The 16486-nt window shown below is 50.2% G+C and overlaps 1 protein-coding gene across 1 annotated transcript; it reads right to left on the bottom strand.

The window, feature by feature from the left end:
* Nucleotides 1–12131: 12131 nt before the first annotated feature.
* On the bottom strand, nt 12132–16079 carry LOC109282661 (golgin subfamily A member 6-like protein 6). Its single transcript, XM_019485356.2, has 3 exons — nt 15994–16079; nt 13850–14845; nt 12132–12613 (listed from the first exon to the last, which is right to left on the bottom strand). The coding sequence occupies exons 2-3, from the start codon at nt 14615–14617 to the stop codon at nt 12605–12607; spliced, it is 777 nt and encodes a 258-aa protein (XP_019340901.1). The 5' UTR covers nt 14618–14845; nt 15994–16079; the 3' UTR covers nt 12132–12604.
* Between the last annotated feature and the right edge of the window lie 407 nt (nt 16080–16486).

The following is a 16486-nucleotide window of genomic DNA, read 5'->3' as shown; positions in this document are numbered from 1 at the left end:
GCTCCAGGCTGCAAGGGGTCTTGACCTTCCTGGAGCCCCAGCCTCATGTTGAGCTGCCTGGTCTCTGATTGGAGGAGCTGGAAACAGAGCTGGGAACCTCTTAGGTTGCTGCTCAGATCCTTGCTGGAGCTGGGGAGCCTCTTCTGCTGGCTGCAGCCTCTCGTAGGCAATCCTGGAGCCCAGTGAGGAGCCTCTCTTGCCAGCTGCACACCGCACTGCTGAGGGTCCAACTGCTGCCTGCAGGTCCTGCTCCTTCAGGCTCTTCTGGGGCAACTGCTCCCGCCCCACTGGCTCAGCTCTTACCAGCTCCTTCCCTGTAGTCCCTCACTGATCTCTCCCCTGAGCCAGCCGCACTGCCCCTTTTATCCCCCTCCAGGTGACCCAAGGGGCCAATCAGGGGGCATGGAGGGTGAGTCTCTGGGGCCTGATTGGTGAGGAAAGGGAATCCCAAGTCCTCCAATCATCTTTTGCCCTTTCAAAACCCCTGGGCAAGTCACTGCCAGCTAGCCCGTCGCACAGGTAACCACTCAGGTCATTGGTCCAATAAGTAGTCTATTGAACTTCACATTCTGACTGACTGTCTTCATTTTTTCTTTCTTATGCTAATGGACTTTTAAGCTGTGCATTTCAGAGCAGAGTTCACAGTACTTTAATAACCCATATGTGATATTTGGATTCCCTAAAAGAAAGTACAGTAGTATCTTGGCTTTTCTCTGGGTGTAAATGTGATCTATTGGAATCATATCCCAACTGTAATGTAAAATCAGAAGAAAATGTTTTTGAATGTGCCAAAGAATGAGAGATGTTGGAAGTGTGGAAGCTGCTGTGATCTGTCTGCTATGTGGCTTTCCCTGGCTCTGCAAGAAAGACACTGATCCCACCCATGCTGCTGAATACTTCTGGCTGCAAAGTGTTGGCTCCCTTCTTTGCTCTGATCTCCAAATTACATGGCTTTTATCATCCAAGCTCTCTGTCATAACATCTGTATGTATGACTGTGTTGGGGTATCTCTGATGACCTCTCAGTAATAATAGAATGAAGATAAATTCAGAGTAAAACTTACATATGAAATTTAATTGGGTTTTGAATTCAGCCTCATCAACATATTGCACCTAAATAGGTTTTCCAATTAAATCTTAACATGGGGACCCACATTTGATATGATTTTCACCTATGATTTTCATTGGGACCCTATGAAAAATATTTCTATGTTTAAGCAAGGGCTTCTTGCTGTTTTACTTTTATCTCCTCATAAATTCTGGCTTCACAGATAAGCCTTGCAAGATTATGTCACATCTTTGTTTAACATGAGATTGAGAGAACTTCTAATTGCTCTTTCATTCATGTAGCTCTTCATATATGACCAGCTAAGGGAACATCAGTGACCAGCTATGTCACTTGGACAGTATTTTTCCATTACTTTTCATCCTTGTATTGGATGCATTCTCAATTCATGTATCATGGTCCAGGACCTCAGTTAGGATGACTTGTCTTAATTTTCTTTGGAGGATGGTTCCCTTAAATGAACTTTGCTGTCATAAATGTTTGGCTTTAATACCACTAAGAAGCTTTCTGCTGTCTCCATCTACTATACCCTGGCACCTGCATTATTGGCTGACTCTGGAGTTACAGTAGCCATCTTGCACTGCTTACTTTTTCTTTCTTTCTTTCTGCAGCCTCCCTCCCCCAGGGACCCTTACCTTGGTCCCTGCCATCTCCCCCTGCCTTGGGGCTTGCCCTGAGCCCCTGCAGGGTTGCTCTGCCCCCCCTCAGGCCGATTTTGGGGCGTTTTCAGTCCCCTCCCAGTACCAGTCCCTGGTGTTAGCCTGAGGCTCTCCCCCGCCCCCCCCCGCCAGGAGAGAGTTAACCCTCTCCTGCCGGGATGCCTGCCAGCAGCCAAGGCACTTGGCATGGGGATGTCTCTGCAGACCTTCCCCTCAGCCATGGCATTCGGGTGCATGCCCCTCTCCACGTCACGGTGGAGGACTGTGCTGGAGCTCTGGTGGACCTGCTGGGATGCCGGAGCGTCCGGTATGCCTCCCGGGTCAATTCGGTGCCCATTATCTATTTGAGCTCTCCCAACCTGGTGAGGGAGGTGTGTGCGGCGGGGCTGGAAGTCTCGGGGGTCCACCACTTGGTCATGCCCCTGGAGACCCTGGCAGTGTGGGTGGTGGCCTCCAACGTGCCCCCGCACCTGTCAGACCGGGACCTCACCAACGCGGTCGAGCGCTACGGTGTCCTCACCAGCCCCTGGCGCAGGCTGACCATAGGGAGTAGGAACCCCAAGCTGAGGCAGGTCCTGTCCTTCCGGAGGCAGGCGTTCATGCTCCTCAAGGGGGACGCTCAGGAACTGCCTCTCTCCTTGACTTTTGCCTCGCAAGGGAGGTCCTACGTGGTGTATTTCTCCCTGGGTGGGAATTCCTGCTGCCGCTGCGGCGGCAGCTCCCACCTAACTGCCCAGTGCCTGTTAGGGCAGTCAGCCGAGGCACCGGCTGCTGCGCCCACCCAGGAGGATGGTGCATCCACCTTGGGTGTGGGACCCTCATCAAAGGGTGGGGTTGGGAGACCTGCCAAGCCCCCCTCCGCCCCTGCTCCATCCGAGGGGCTCGACTCCTCTGGCAGTGGCATGCCACCCAGGGGGGGGCCTGGGACATCCTCCCAGGTTTCTCCCGCCCCTGTCGTAGCGGATGCCTCTTCCGGTGGAGGGGCTGGGGAGTCCTCCCAGTCCCTTCCTGTCCCAGTTCTCCCTGGGGTGGCTAGAGTCTCGGGCGCTGGGGCCCCGTCAGGTGGAGCACCCAAGACCCCCCCTCCACCCCTGCCCCAACCGAGGTGGTGGACCTGGAGGTGGCGACACCCAAGCAGCCTGGCCCACCCCCTACGGGGGAGGTGCCAGCTACTCCCCAAAAAGCGAAGAACAAGAAGAAGAAAAAAGGAGCGTCTAAAGGAGCTCCTGCCCCTTCGGGGCCTGTCTCGGACAGCACTGGGGAAAAGGCAGCCAGGGAACCTGAGCCTGCTCTGCCTGCCCCGCTGGAAACCCTGCCACCTCCAGCCACGACTGAGGGTGTCCCAGAGACGTCTGGCAACCCCTCGCCCCCATCCCAGCCAGTGGGGCCTGTGCGCAGCAAGGCAGGGGGAGAGTGCCTGCCTCCCGAGCAGCGGCAGGCGGAAGAGACGGCGGAGAGTCTTGCCACCCCACCACCCGCTCCCCTGCCTGCTGAGGCCGATGAGGAGGAGATGGAGTGCCTGCCTTCTGAGCGCCGCAAGCAGCCCCAGGAGCGGGACGACATCTGCCCCCCAAAGTGGATGGGGATCGATCTCCCCGAGACAGTCCTTGACCCAGATAGAGAGCAGGGCCTGCTAGGGAGCCTGGCCATTGAGGGCACTTTCACCGGTCTCACCAGGAAATCCCCTCCCAGGGTACAGCCCTGCCGGTTCTCGGTCAGCAGTATCCACCTCCTTCTGGAGAAACCCCCCTGGGTGGCCCCCAGCTATGGAGGTCTCCTCAACCTCTTGGACCAGACCAAGGGCCAGAGGAACGTGGCCGAGAGTATCCGGCAATGGTGCCCGGACCCCGTGCAGTTTGCCCGCGCCGCTAGCAAGGCGAGGCGAGGCGAGGCTTATGCGCCGGGACCCAGGCACGTGTCAGCATGCATTCCGGCTTGAGAAGCTGGTGACCCGGGTGAGGGAGGTGTGGGGCCAAGGCGGGCCCGCGGAATAGGGTAGGGCAACACTAGGCCTTTCCCCTGTGTCTGCGGTTTTTCTGCCCGGCGTCCGTCACCTTCTCTCCCACCGGTAGCCTGCCTACCCTTCCTCCCTCTTCTCCTGTTCGTGGCGGTTACCACAATTGCCTCGCTCAACACCAGCAGCTGCAGAGACCCGGTGAAGCGGACGGCCGTCCTGGAGGGCCTGCAGCAGAAGCGCCTGGCGATCGCCTTCCTCCAGGAGACGCACAGCGACGCGTACGTTCGAACCAACTGGCACGCCGCCTGGAGAGGCCGCTTGTCCCTGAGCCACGGCACCAACCTCAGCGCAGGAGTGGCGACCCTCCTCTCGCCGCAGCTGCGGTACAACTCGGCGGTGGCACGAGAGGTTGTCCCCGGCCGGCTGCTGACCGTCCATGTCACCCTGGCACACCAGAGCCTGCTCCTCGTCAATGTCTACGCGCCCACCGACGAGAGAGAGAGGGTCGCCTTCCTAGAGACCCTGGGCGACCTCCTGCATGCCTGGAGAGGCAGCAGGCTGTGGCGAAGATGCTGGACCTCCTCAAGACCCTGGAGGGCCAGCTGCTCACGGACCCGGGCGAAGTGCGGGAGCATGCCGTCGCCTTCTACCAGGACTTGTTTGCGGCTGAGCCCGTCTGTCCGCGGGCCGCCCAAGAGCTGCATCGGGACCTGCTGCGCCTGGGCGCTTCTCAGGCCGAGGCCCTGGAGCGCGAACTCTCCCTGGCAGAGCTGGAGGCCGCGGCGCGGGGGCTCGCCTCGGGCAGGGCCCCGGGCCTGGATGGCCTGCCCGTGGAATTTTACAGAGCCTTCTGGCCCCTCCTCGGGCCCAGCCTCCTCCGCGTCTTCCACAAGAGCCTCGCTGATGGGACCCTGCCGACCAGCTGCTGCCGGCTGTGCTTACTCTGCTGCCCAAGAAGGGGGACGTCGGCTGCCTGAAGAACTGGCGGCCCGTCTCCCTCCTGCGGGCCGACTACAAGATCCTGGCCAAGGCGCTGGCGAACCGTCTCTGCACCGTCATGGCCTCTATCATCGGGCCCGAGCAGAGCTACTGTGTGCCGGGCAGGACCATCCAGAACAACTTGTTTCTGCTGCGTGAGCTTTTTGGCCTGGACGTCGGCGTGCTCTCCCTGGACCAGGAGAAGGCCTTCGACCACGTCGACCACCGGTACCTGCTTGGCACCCTCGAGGCCTTTGGCTTCGGGCCGCTCTTCACCGCGGCGCTTCGGGTCCTGTACCACGACGCCTCTGGCCTGCTCAAGGTGAACGGTGCTCTGTGCTCCCTGTTCCCCGTGCATCGCGGCATACGCCAGGGCTGCCCCCTGTTGGGTATGCTGTACGCCCTGGCCGTCGAACCGCTGCTGCATGCTCTGCGATGTCGCCTGACCGGCCTCGCCCTGCCACCGGTGCCGGGCCCCGCCACCAGCCCCCCGCTCCGGCTGACAGCGTACGCGGACGACGTGACTGTCTTCCTGGGCAGCCAGGAGGATGTGCAGGCCCTGGTGGATTGCCAACGCGCTTACGAGCTCGCCGCCTCGGCCCGCATCAACTGGGGCAAGAGTGACGCCTTCCTGCTGGGGACGTGGGCCAGCACGCTGCCTCCGGACCTGCCGGGAGGCCTCACCTGGTGCCAGGAAGGCCTCAAAGCCCTGGGCGTGTTCCTGGGGCCGCTGGCCTTTGCGGCCCGCAACTGGGAGGACCTGGCGGAGGGAGTGGAGGCCCACCTGCAGTGCTGGCGCTGGCTCCTGCCCGCCCTCTCTTACCATGGCCGGATCCTCGTCGCCAACAACCTGGCGGAGGCCACCCTGTGGCACCGCTGTGTGGTGCTGGACCCTCCGCCGGAGCTCTTGGAGAGACTGCAGCAGCTCCTGGTCGACTTCCTGTGGGACAGACGCCACTGGCTCCCCCGAGCTGCCCTCTACCTGCCCACCGGGGAAGGGGACCAAGGCCTGATCGACCTGGCCAGCTGGGTAGCCGCCTACCGGTTGCAAGCCCTCCAGTGGCTCCTGGATGCTGAAGGCCACCTCCCGTGGCAGCAGCTGGCGTACCGGTTCCTGCGGCGAGTGGAGGGCCTCGGCTTTGACCAGGAGCTGTTTCTGCTGGACCTCACTTTCCTGAACGGGGCGGTTCTTCCCCCGTTCTACCGCAGCATGGTGCGGGCCTGGCAGGCGGCCTTCCATCTCTGCCCCCAGGCCAGGCACCTGCAGTTCCTGCACCTGCTTCAGGAGGCCCTGGTCTACAACCCGGCCCTGCAGTGTGTCGTGCCGAGCCTGGCCTCTGCCAGCCTCGTGGCAGCTCTCATTAAGGCACGCACCATCCACTTGGAGCACCTCCTGGACCCTGCTCGGTTGGCGTGGCTGTCCCCCGAAGTCCTGGCTGCCCGGCTGGCGCTGCGCTCCTTCCGCACCATTGGCCGGCTTCTGCGGACCGTCAGGGGTGCCCTCCCGGCTGAAGCAGCGACCGCCCTGGAAGTCCATCTGCAGGCTCGCCGGACCCTCCCCACTGCGGACGCTGCGCATGATGCCTTCCCACCGCTGCCCGTCATCCCAGTGGTACCCAGTGAGCTGGCTGAGTGGCCCAACACGCTGCTCAGGCTCCCGGTGCCCCCCAGCAGCAATATGGGCTGCCCTTTTGGCACCCTGCCCCTCAAGGGCCTCTACATGTGGGTGGTGCGCACCCAGCACGCCCAGATGCTGGCCAGCCACCCTGAAACCGTGTGGCGGCGGCGCCTGACGCGGCTCGGGACCCCAGTGTGGTGCACGCTGTATAAGGCACCCACCGCCAAGAAGACCGGCGACCTGCAGTGGCGGCTCGTGCACAGCATCCTGGCCACCAGCACCTTTGTTCGCCATCTAGACCCGGTGGCCTCGGCGGCCTGCCCCTTCTGCCCGGGGGTGCCGGACGAGGACATTTTCCACGCATTCCTCGACTGCCCCCAGCTGCAGCCGCTCTTTGCCACCCTGGGCGCGCTGCTTCGGGCGCTGGGCCAGGACTTGTCCGAGGACGTCTACGTCCACTCCTTCCCCTACCGGGTGGCGGAGCAAACCGTGTTCAGCTTGGCCAACTTCCTGCTGGGCCAGGCCAAGATGGCCACCCTGAAGAGCCGGCGAAACCGGCTCGCCGGTACCAGTATGGTCGACGCCCTGTAGCTCTTCCACCTGCTGGTGCGGGCCCGCCTCTCGCTCCAGTTTGAGCATGCGGTCCTGCGGCGGATGGTGCCCACCTTCGAAGAACGCTGGGCCCTCGAGGGGGCGCTCTGCTGAGTCGAGGCGGGGCGCCTGCTCCTCGCCCTGTAACACCCCCGGCTGCTCAAGCTGCGGACACACGTCCAGCAGGCCGAGGCCTTGGACTTTGCTTCACGCAGGTCGACCCCTGAGGCCCCCCACGGGTGTCCCCGCTGGCAGAAATGTAAATATGTAAATAGTCCTTTGGCTCGCTATGGTTTTTTAGTCTAGAGTGTACGGGCAGGCCTTGCAGGCCGTGAGCCCAGGACCATGCCCGTGAGGCCCAGGTGTTCGGGCCAACCTGTACATACTCTCTACTGGCCCCGATTTGTCACCCTCCCTGGAATAAATGCCTCTTAAAAGTCAAAAAGTCTTTCTTTCTTTCTTACATTCTTTTTTTATTTCTTTCTCTTCTTTTGAAGAAACAAAGTGTTTCTTTGTTCACATGGTGTGGTAGTGACAGCTTCCTGACTGGAGTTTCAGTGAATGTCCATATTGTGCAGAACTTCCAACTTCTGCAACACATACACAGATACATCCTTTATCATACACCAGTCCTGAACTGCTTTATTCCCCTCTTTTGTGCAATAGCTAAACTGTAGAAAAATAAACTTCAGGACCTGTAACGTTCCCCAGAGCAATACATTTAACCTGACAAGATTTGTTCATGATACATGAGATCCTTTTCCCCTCAAGATGCATGATTCTGTATTTCTAGCTTCTGAGATGTACACTTCTCTGCTATCTGATAAATGTGTGCTTATTAACTGGGAGGAAATGACACTGCATGTCAAAGTTGTTGCAGGTTCTTTTGCTTAGCACTTAGGAAACCATGGGATATGTCTCTCGGTATATTAAGCATGACTTTCACATCTGAGCTTCTTTAAGAAGCTGAGTGTGAAACTCTTGAGAAATTAAGCTAGCTGTATTTTCCAAAAGCTCCTCTGCCATCTCTCTATTTCTTTCAACCTTGCTAACTCCTGTTAGGACTTAAGTGTTGTAGCCTTGATGGTCCAGGAAACGTACAAGGGGTTAGGGTTTTTTGTGGAATCTTTTATTGCATCAACAATATAGCTAGGAGAGGTGCTGGGCAAGTTTTGTGCCCTTCTTCAGACCTGATGGCTTGTCTAAAATCTCTCCCAATTATACAGTTGGTCCAATAAAAAATATCATACACACACACAAAAGACCCCTTGTCTCTCACATAACTGCTATTAGGTTAGTTTTGTTAGCATATGGCCTACTACTCATATAATTAGTATCCATTACATCTGCTTGCTTTGTTGCACCTGAACTTGACTCTTCTAACCATATTTTTAAATTCCAAAAACATAACCTGTGATGCATGAACCAATATGCCCACTCATATTACATATGCATACACACTGAATAGTAATTTATCTCAAAAAACAGCATTAACTTTCAAATGCCTTCCTTGCTGAAACAAGGGGCAAGAGAGTCTCTGTCATCCCTAAGAAGTCCATTCTCAGAGAATAATGAGATTTGCCTATAATAAACTTTAAAACATCCACTAGTAATCCAATGCTGTAGGTCCAAAGGTATTTCCATTATATTTGTCTGTAGCGATAGTTGGAGTTTTTTTACTTTCAGTAGCATGTATGAATGTTTAGCTTCTGCTCGATAATCGATAGAAAAAAACCTTTAGAATTTGGGATTATGATCTTGTCACTGAAGGACTTCTCTGGGTTCTGAGTATACTCAACTCCCATTTAAAGTTATGAGGAGGAAAAAGGACTCAGGAGCTGGCAGGTTCTGATTATTACAGTCATTATTACCTAGAGTCTTCATAACAGGGGTAAATATCTGAAGGCTCCTTTGAGAGAATCTGGCTGTGCTGAAGGGTTGTATTCTTAGATGATATTTAGGCTGGATGCTAGTGAGTGAGTTCTCACTTGCAGAGATCAGATCACTTCCCTGCTGGAAATGTAGAAACATTTTCAAATTCCTTATGGGTCATGGGAGAACACCTTCACTCCCATGTTCATCTCTACCTCCTACGTCTTCAAACGACTGTTGCCACAGCTTGTTATCCTTCTGTTAGGATGTCTGCATAGTACATTTAGCCTCTATCTATGCCTCTTTAACTTGCTATTAGATGATTAATCTGAATTCTCTGACCCTTCTTTAGTACTCACTAATGAGAACTCCCTTCCTGTTTCAAAAAGCCCTTTTGAAGTTTAGAGAAAGTCAAGAAAAAAAATCCAGTGCAACTTCGTTATGACAGTGTTGTTTTAAAGATCATCTAAGTCTGCCCACAGAGCCAGTTTGTTACAAGTTCTACTGCTCAGTGCATATACCTTTGTTTCTATGAGTGGCCACTACTATGACTAAGATTTTGTCATTTTTGGATAGTTTGGCCATGTTAAAGGTTACGTGTTAACCAACCTTTGAGCAATGTGCAGAGTTTTTGTCTCCTCAAAGCAGACAAAATGGCCATAACTGTGCTTACACAACCACCAAATTTGCTTCAACTTGGCAGACCAAAGGGAATGGGAAGAGTGAAGATAAGGGCAAGCATAGCCCCACTCTCCTGTTCATTAATCAGTGGAATGAGCTTCAACAAGCCATATTTTTTTGCTGAATAGTCATTGTAATAAGATTCCACATACTGCAGACATCAACATTGCCCTGTTGCTACTGTGTGGGCCGGGAGCGGTCTGAGGCCTTCAGGGGCACGTGGTGGGCTGTGGCCAGCAGCCCTGGCATGTGGGTTGGGGAATGCAGGCCGACGGACTAGAATTAGGCACGGACGCGTAGCGGTTGATTAAAGATTATTTTACTTACACCGTAGATGGTTGTGGTGCAGGCAGGAGAAAACTTCGCTTAAGTTGCAGTTACAAAACTCGTACGAACAAGACCCGTAGAAAAACTCGAGCCTCTTGAAATAACTCGGGCAGAGCTCTGGATACACACACACCCGGAGTTTGCTAGGCTCCGTGGAACGAAAGCGTGCAGGGAAGGGTTCGTTGAGGGATTAGGCGGTGACAGGGAGAGGCTAGAGGTTGATCAGGCCCCTATATCCTTCTTAAGGCACACGCTGGGTTTGTTAGGGTCCGCAGCGCTTAGAGTTCTTCACAAGATGTGAAGTCCTCCTTCTCCTCCTCTAGATGCTTGTGGAGTCCTCCCTTGAGGGGTTCTCCTTGGAGTTCTCCAACTTGGGCGGAAACCGCTCAAGCCTCTTATACGGCTAGCAAGCCAATCGCTAGCTGCCACGTGGGAATAATTTAGAAACAGTCAATAGTGGGGAACAAATTTGCATGCGGGTGGAGGGAGCTCCTTTGCACCTGTAGTTACACTACAAGCCTGAAGCAAGTAAGAAATTGCAGTTATGAGTGCCAGAGATGAGCAAATGGGCTTCTATTTGGAACTGTAGATGTTAATGCAAGGGGCTCTAGTGCCCTGGTGATTGTTACACCACAGATGCAAGCTGTTACTTCATACCTGCTCCCATGGTAGATAAGAAGATCAGAGCAAGTGTGAAAACAACCATTGGTGCCAGGTCTATAAAAATATTGTACTGAGTGTACATCTGAGTGTTTATAACAGCGTGGATGGTTCTCAAGCAATGACCCTTTCTTCAGCATTAGCACTTGTACCCACTCTCCCTTCTCTCCACCCTGGGAGACTGGCATCTGGAAAAAAAAAAACCACTGCAGTTTTTCGTCCTCTCTGCCCAGCGTATCAAATGGTCTCCTAAGGTCTGGCCTCCTTTTAGCTAAAAGGCTCATCTGAATGCTTAGGACACTGTGTGTGTGTGTTTGCCCTTACATTTTCAATAGAATAAGCTACAGTTCCTTGAGGATCCAAATGATCCTTAAGATAGGACAACTGCCCCAAATACCAGGTGCCATGCCTGGTCCATTCTTATCAGCTGATTTTCCACTCTCCGAACGGACTAGGCCACATGTCCTAGCACTAAGAGACATATCTTTTGCTAAAGGTCTGGGAGCAGTTGTGAAACAGTCACTTTGGCCAGCCATAGAAATGACCAACCCTTGTGACAAGTCTGACAGAGAACAGTACACAGCCACTGAGCAGACATGGACTTTTATAGTGGCACTTCCTTTGAATTCAGTTCATGGCCTAGAATCTAAATCAAGAGTTAGTGTCTAAATCAGACTTGGAATAATTAACTTTGAGTCCCAAAATCTAACAAACTCCTGATTGAACTAAACACCTGATACGTGGTAAGCATAATAAACAGCACAGTGTCTATATGCAAGGTCAGCATGTGTACAGTACCTGTTTCTTTGGTGCCGGAAATCCTAATATTAAATCTGAACCTCTCAGAGCTGAACCAATTTGAAGTTAAAGAAACTTTCCTTTCCATTCTAAGTACATTCACTGTAGCAAAAGACAGTTTATAGAGAACCTAGTACCTCTTGATCGCCACTTTACTCCTGATCCTCCATGCAAGCCGTCTGGAGGCTGCCTCTGCATATAATTGGCTCAATACTCCACTGCCTTTTATCTTTTGTGGCCATTTAGACCTGTGTAAAGTGAGCACAAAATGCTGCCAAATCGATATGGTGTTGTCTTTGGCCTGGATAGTAATGATTATTGAAGAGACTCAGGCCCAATATACACAGCATTGTAGATTTGCCTTTCAACTGGGTTAAGTGATCATTTTGCTATAATTGTCTGGAAGAATTGTGCCTGATCCTTTTCACTAGAGGAAACTATGTAAGATCCAGTCTTCAAGGAATGACCTTTGCTTAAAAAATCTAGAATGACATGGATGCAATAGTGTAATTTTGGGAGGGAGTCAGGGGACACTAGCCCTGGGCACCAATTTGAAGGGAGCACCAAAGCTGCGTGTGTTGGCTGAGCTTGTGTAGCAAGCAAGGTAGCCCCAGCAGTTGCTGCCATAGCCAGCCCAAGCATTCCTCCTTCCCTGCCCACATTGCCCCAGGCACCAACATCCTAAGTAATGCCTCTGCATGGATGAAGTAAAATTAACAAGCTCAGTTCTCTCTCTGATGAGCCCTATCAATGGCTGAAATCATGGAAGCTCTGAGTTTTTTGACCCATAAGATATCTAGGCAGCTCTTCCCATGTGTTATAAAATATTCATATGAGAAACCATCTGGACTTAGGGCTGCCAGCAGTAAGCTTCATTTATCAACCAAGAAGACATTCACATTTTCTTTTTTGTGCAACAGCCAATTGGAGCAGCCTCAGTGTTCAAAATTATTCCAATCAGTGTTCCAGTTATTCCAGAGCCTTATTAGGTGTAAACAAAAGTGACTCCAGACATCAGTTTAGTTATCCCAATTTGCAGTAAATGTGAAGCTGGCCAGCTGAAGGTTTTGTTTCCCCTGGGGGCAGTGAGTTCAAATGAAGCTTATAAACTCCCACCAACTTCTTACTCTAAAAACTGTGATTTGGCTATTGGGACACAGAAGTAGTCATTTCCTCTCTTTTTCCTATTATGATATATGAAGATATCACAAAGGAATCACAGGACATAAAGATGCCAGAATACTGTAACTCAGTATAAGAATGCTAATAGCATGCAGAGCAAAGTTTTGTAGCAAATGGGAGAGCTGTTCTCTTGGTGCGCAAAGAATATGGATGTTGGTAAGCCATCACTTGGAAAGTAAGCACCCATAAACTGGGGCAGGATCAGGTCCTGGTTTTTCATGCAAGCTGTGGAAAAAGCAAAATGGGTTACATTATGAGATTAGGCCATTTTTCCCAGTACACCTGACTTATTTTTGTCATTTGCCATAACACACCAGCCATGTGATTTATGCTTAGCTGAGAGGAATTCACACTAATAATCAGCACAGTCATAAAAGCACCAAAAGGAACAATCCAGCACAGCTTGAGATACATTAATGTACTTGAGTGCCTAACACCCTGTAATATTGACACGTGAACCATATGGCAGGTTCTCTCCCTTGTTCTCAAGAGGGCTCAAGGGCATTTGGCTATGTGCAATACTCCCCAGGGAACACTGTACCATCAACGGGATGTATCCAGCCTCCAAACATTGGGTATAAATATCCACTGCTCTTTTCTAGAGCAACAGTATGGTGGACTTATTGTGCACCCCAAGGTCACTCTGGCCAGCCCAACTCAAGCATCTGGTCTACTTCTGCCTATATACTTAACTCTCTTCTGTCATCTAAGATCTATCTGCCATCCCATGGGAAGTTGCAGTGCACAGGCATCATTCCAAGAGCCTGAACATCCCAGTACCATATGCACTGTCAGTCATTCTTAGCATCACACTGACAGGAACGTTTTTACTATACACATCTGCCAAACTTATTTTCCAACTGAGAAATATTCAAGTCACCAAGATATGCACTGCAGGACTTGGAGTGAGATTTTCTGGCAAGATCTGTTCAAATCCTTGTGCACTGTAAAGTTGTTCCAAAGCCTCCTGAAGGTTCAAGTCCAATATACCAATGAATAGCATGTGCTAAATTGATTGGATGGTTCTTCATCAGAGCTGTTGACCCTCCCAATCCTTTTTGTCAATGGTGGACAGTCATAAGATAGGTGTTCAGTGTTCTAACAAATATAATCTCTCTCTTCCTTTTTGAACTCTGGTTTACAAAGCTAAGTGTACTATACTTTTTAGACTCAGAACTAGCTGTATTACTATATCTGTACTGCTGCCTGTCCTGGTATTTTCTACAAACCTCTTTTCCTGTTTGATTTCTTCTGTGACTATTTAGATCCTGATGGCAACATATCTTTCAGCTATCACACTTACTACTTTTGCCATATCTTGGGTTTGATTTTCTAAGCTTAATTCCAGAGAACACATTTCCAGGGAATTATTCTCCTCTGCTAAATCAGTTTGTCCCCCTAGCCCACAAGTTAGTCAGCTGTAAACACAAATCTGCATAACCTTTTCACATCTCATCTTACCTCGCTGAGTGCTGCCTGCTGATGCATCTGCTCCATCTTCTCCTCGTGCTGCCTTTGTTTCTCATTCTCCTTATGTTCATACTCGAGCCGGGTGAGTTCAAACTCCATCCGTCTCCTCTCCAGCTCTGATTCAACTGCTAAATCAAACCTGTTGTTTAACCATTCTGGTTCTTCTGAACTTACTACTGTACATGGCACCTGCTCTTTCATAATCTCCTCTTGTTTCTCTTCCTTTGTGTCCTTCTGCTTTTCCTCCTCTGCCTGTTCCAGAGATTTCTTTTCCTTCTTTTTCCTCTTCTCACACTGCATCTGCTTTTCATTCATGTCCTTCAGGTATATCAGCATGGTCAGCTGAAGTTCTATCTTCATATTCCCCAGCTCCATTTCAGCAGTGGCTTCAGTTTTGCCACTGGGATTCTTTTGGCTTCCCCTTCTGGGTAGTTTCTGCCAATGCGTCTCCTCCATGTTCTCTTCATGTTGCCATTGCTTTTCCTTCTCCTTGAGCATTTTCTGCTCATGCTGCCTCTGTCTTTCATTCTCCTCATAGATATATCTCAGCTTGCTCAGTTCAAACTCCATACGCATCTTCTTCAGTTCAATTTCAGTTATTGGATCTAATTTGTTACCAGGGTGCTCCACCTCCTGTGAACCTGCTGGTTTCAGTGGTGCCTGCTGACACATCTGCTCCATCTTTTCCTCATGTTGCCGCTGCTTTTCATTCTCTAACTGTTGGTATTTCAGCATAGTCAACTCAAAGTTAATTCGCATCTTCTCCAGCTCAGTATTGTTTCTTTCGACCTGTCTGAACTTTGCCAGCTCCTGCTCCTCTTGGGAGTTGATCTTGCCCTCCTTGTGGATGATTTGTGGTTGTGAAAGACCATTTGTGACTTCTTTCTGAGCACCAGTTTCTAGCTGTGATTCCTGATCCTTATTGGCTTGGGTTTCTGTGATGGTACAGGGAGCATGTAGAATTGATGGGGTATCTTCAACAGGATCCTGATAGAGATTAGAGGAAATTCATTTCTAAGCAGTTATAAGGAAGAGTTATTTTCACGACAAGTTTCTTGTTTGTTTGTTTTCGGTTTTTTGGTTTTTTTAACAGCTTAATTGAGCTAAGTTGTTGAGGCCCTATTGTACAGATGGAGCCACCATTCAATATTATTGGCAGAGAATAGTTACACAAGGGGGAAAAGGCTATTATAACTGTGTCCAATGGAATGATAAAAAGTTACAGAAATTGGAGCAGGAAAGATCTGATAGGCCATCCAATTTGTCATGCCCTCTTAATAATAAATGATTACCCCCAGCAATGTCTTTTTTCCTGTTTTGTCTCCCGAACTTCTTAAGTAAGTAGTACTAAGACTAAGCCTCTCACCATTTTAACACAGGAAATCCCATTGTTACTACTGGAACCCCATATCCCACCCTAAGTAATTCATCTTCCACTTATATCTTTTGGTTATAAACCTGTACCTTAAAGGTTAAATAATAAATATTTACCCTATTCTCCATGAGTCAGTCCCTTAGTACTGCTAATTTTGTTTTTCTCTGACTTCTCTCTAGTTCATCAGTCTCTCTGATATGATATTTATTTGTTTATATATGTTGTCAAGCCCACACCTATCTTTCTAGATTTTTGCATACAATTAAAGCATGAAACTATATGGCAATATAATCATTGGAATATATTAAATACTCTCCCTTACCACTTCTTAGACACTAATTCCCCTTCCTACAATTTACTGGCAGAAGGATAATAGTACCAATGCTAATAATACCCTCCCATGTTTTTCAATCCTTTTTCCAACTGGATGAAATAATAGTCCCATTGAAGTCAATTGCAAAATTTATATTGACTCTTTTGAGGTCAGGATTTCACTCAGTAACAATAGATAAATCATGCTAGTTTGATACGGTATTGTAAGCCACCCTAAGCTTTCTTTGGATAGGGTGGCATATAAAGGTAATGAATAAATAAAATAAACATGTATGAAGCATATTATACAGGATTCCTTTTTCACAAAAATCATTGTGTTAGAAAGTACAATCCTTGGTCTTCTGCAGGAACTTATGATTTAAACCTGAAGGATTAAAAAAGAAAAGAATAACTACAAGTTTTACCATAGAAAACTAAGGCACAGGACCTTGGAAATGAAATGAAGCTGTGTAACAATGGATCCACAAGCAGGAACCTGAGTTTCATGAAGCTCCCACTCCCCCCTGCAGGAAACTGAGATACCAGTTAAGAAACAGAGAGGAAGAATTCAAGCCCAAACCAAAGCCTCTGTGATGTCACCAGACTCCACACTCTGCTGCCCGGCCATTCTCCCCAATCCCCAGTATTCTTTAAAGCTAATGACTCTAGATGCTCTCACTGGCCTCATCATTGTCATGCTGTATGGAGTGTGTGTGTGTGTGTGTGAGAGAGAATATTAGAGCTAATTTGAAAATTCTAGTAATAGAAGACAATTATTCTGTGATAAATATAAATGTACCACATTTCTTTTACCCCTTGTGTGCTGGTGGTGGAGTTTGGTGTGCATTAAACTGAGTAAAGGAGACTTTTTGTATGCACAGTTTCTCACTGAGAGTCCAAGCATTCTGGAGAGCATGGCCATGGTTTCAGAAACCACTGAA

The sequence above is a fragment of the Alligator mississippiensis genome, chromosome 1 (assembly GCF_030867095.1).
Source record: "Alligator mississippiensis isolate rAllMis1 chromosome 1, rAllMis1, whole genome shotgun sequence".
NCBI classification, from domain to species: domain Eukaryota; kingdom Metazoa; phylum Chordata; order Crocodylia; family Alligatoridae; genus Alligator; species Alligator mississippiensis.
The sequence above is the reverse complement of the archived record's forward strand: the minus strand, read 5'-3'. Positions and strand labels throughout refer to the sequence as shown.

Coding starts and splice junctions, on each gene's coding strand:
- LOC109282661 (XM_019485356.2), bottom strand. CDS start 14,617: ATGCGAATTAACTTTGAGTTGACTATGCTGAAATACCAACAGTTAGAG.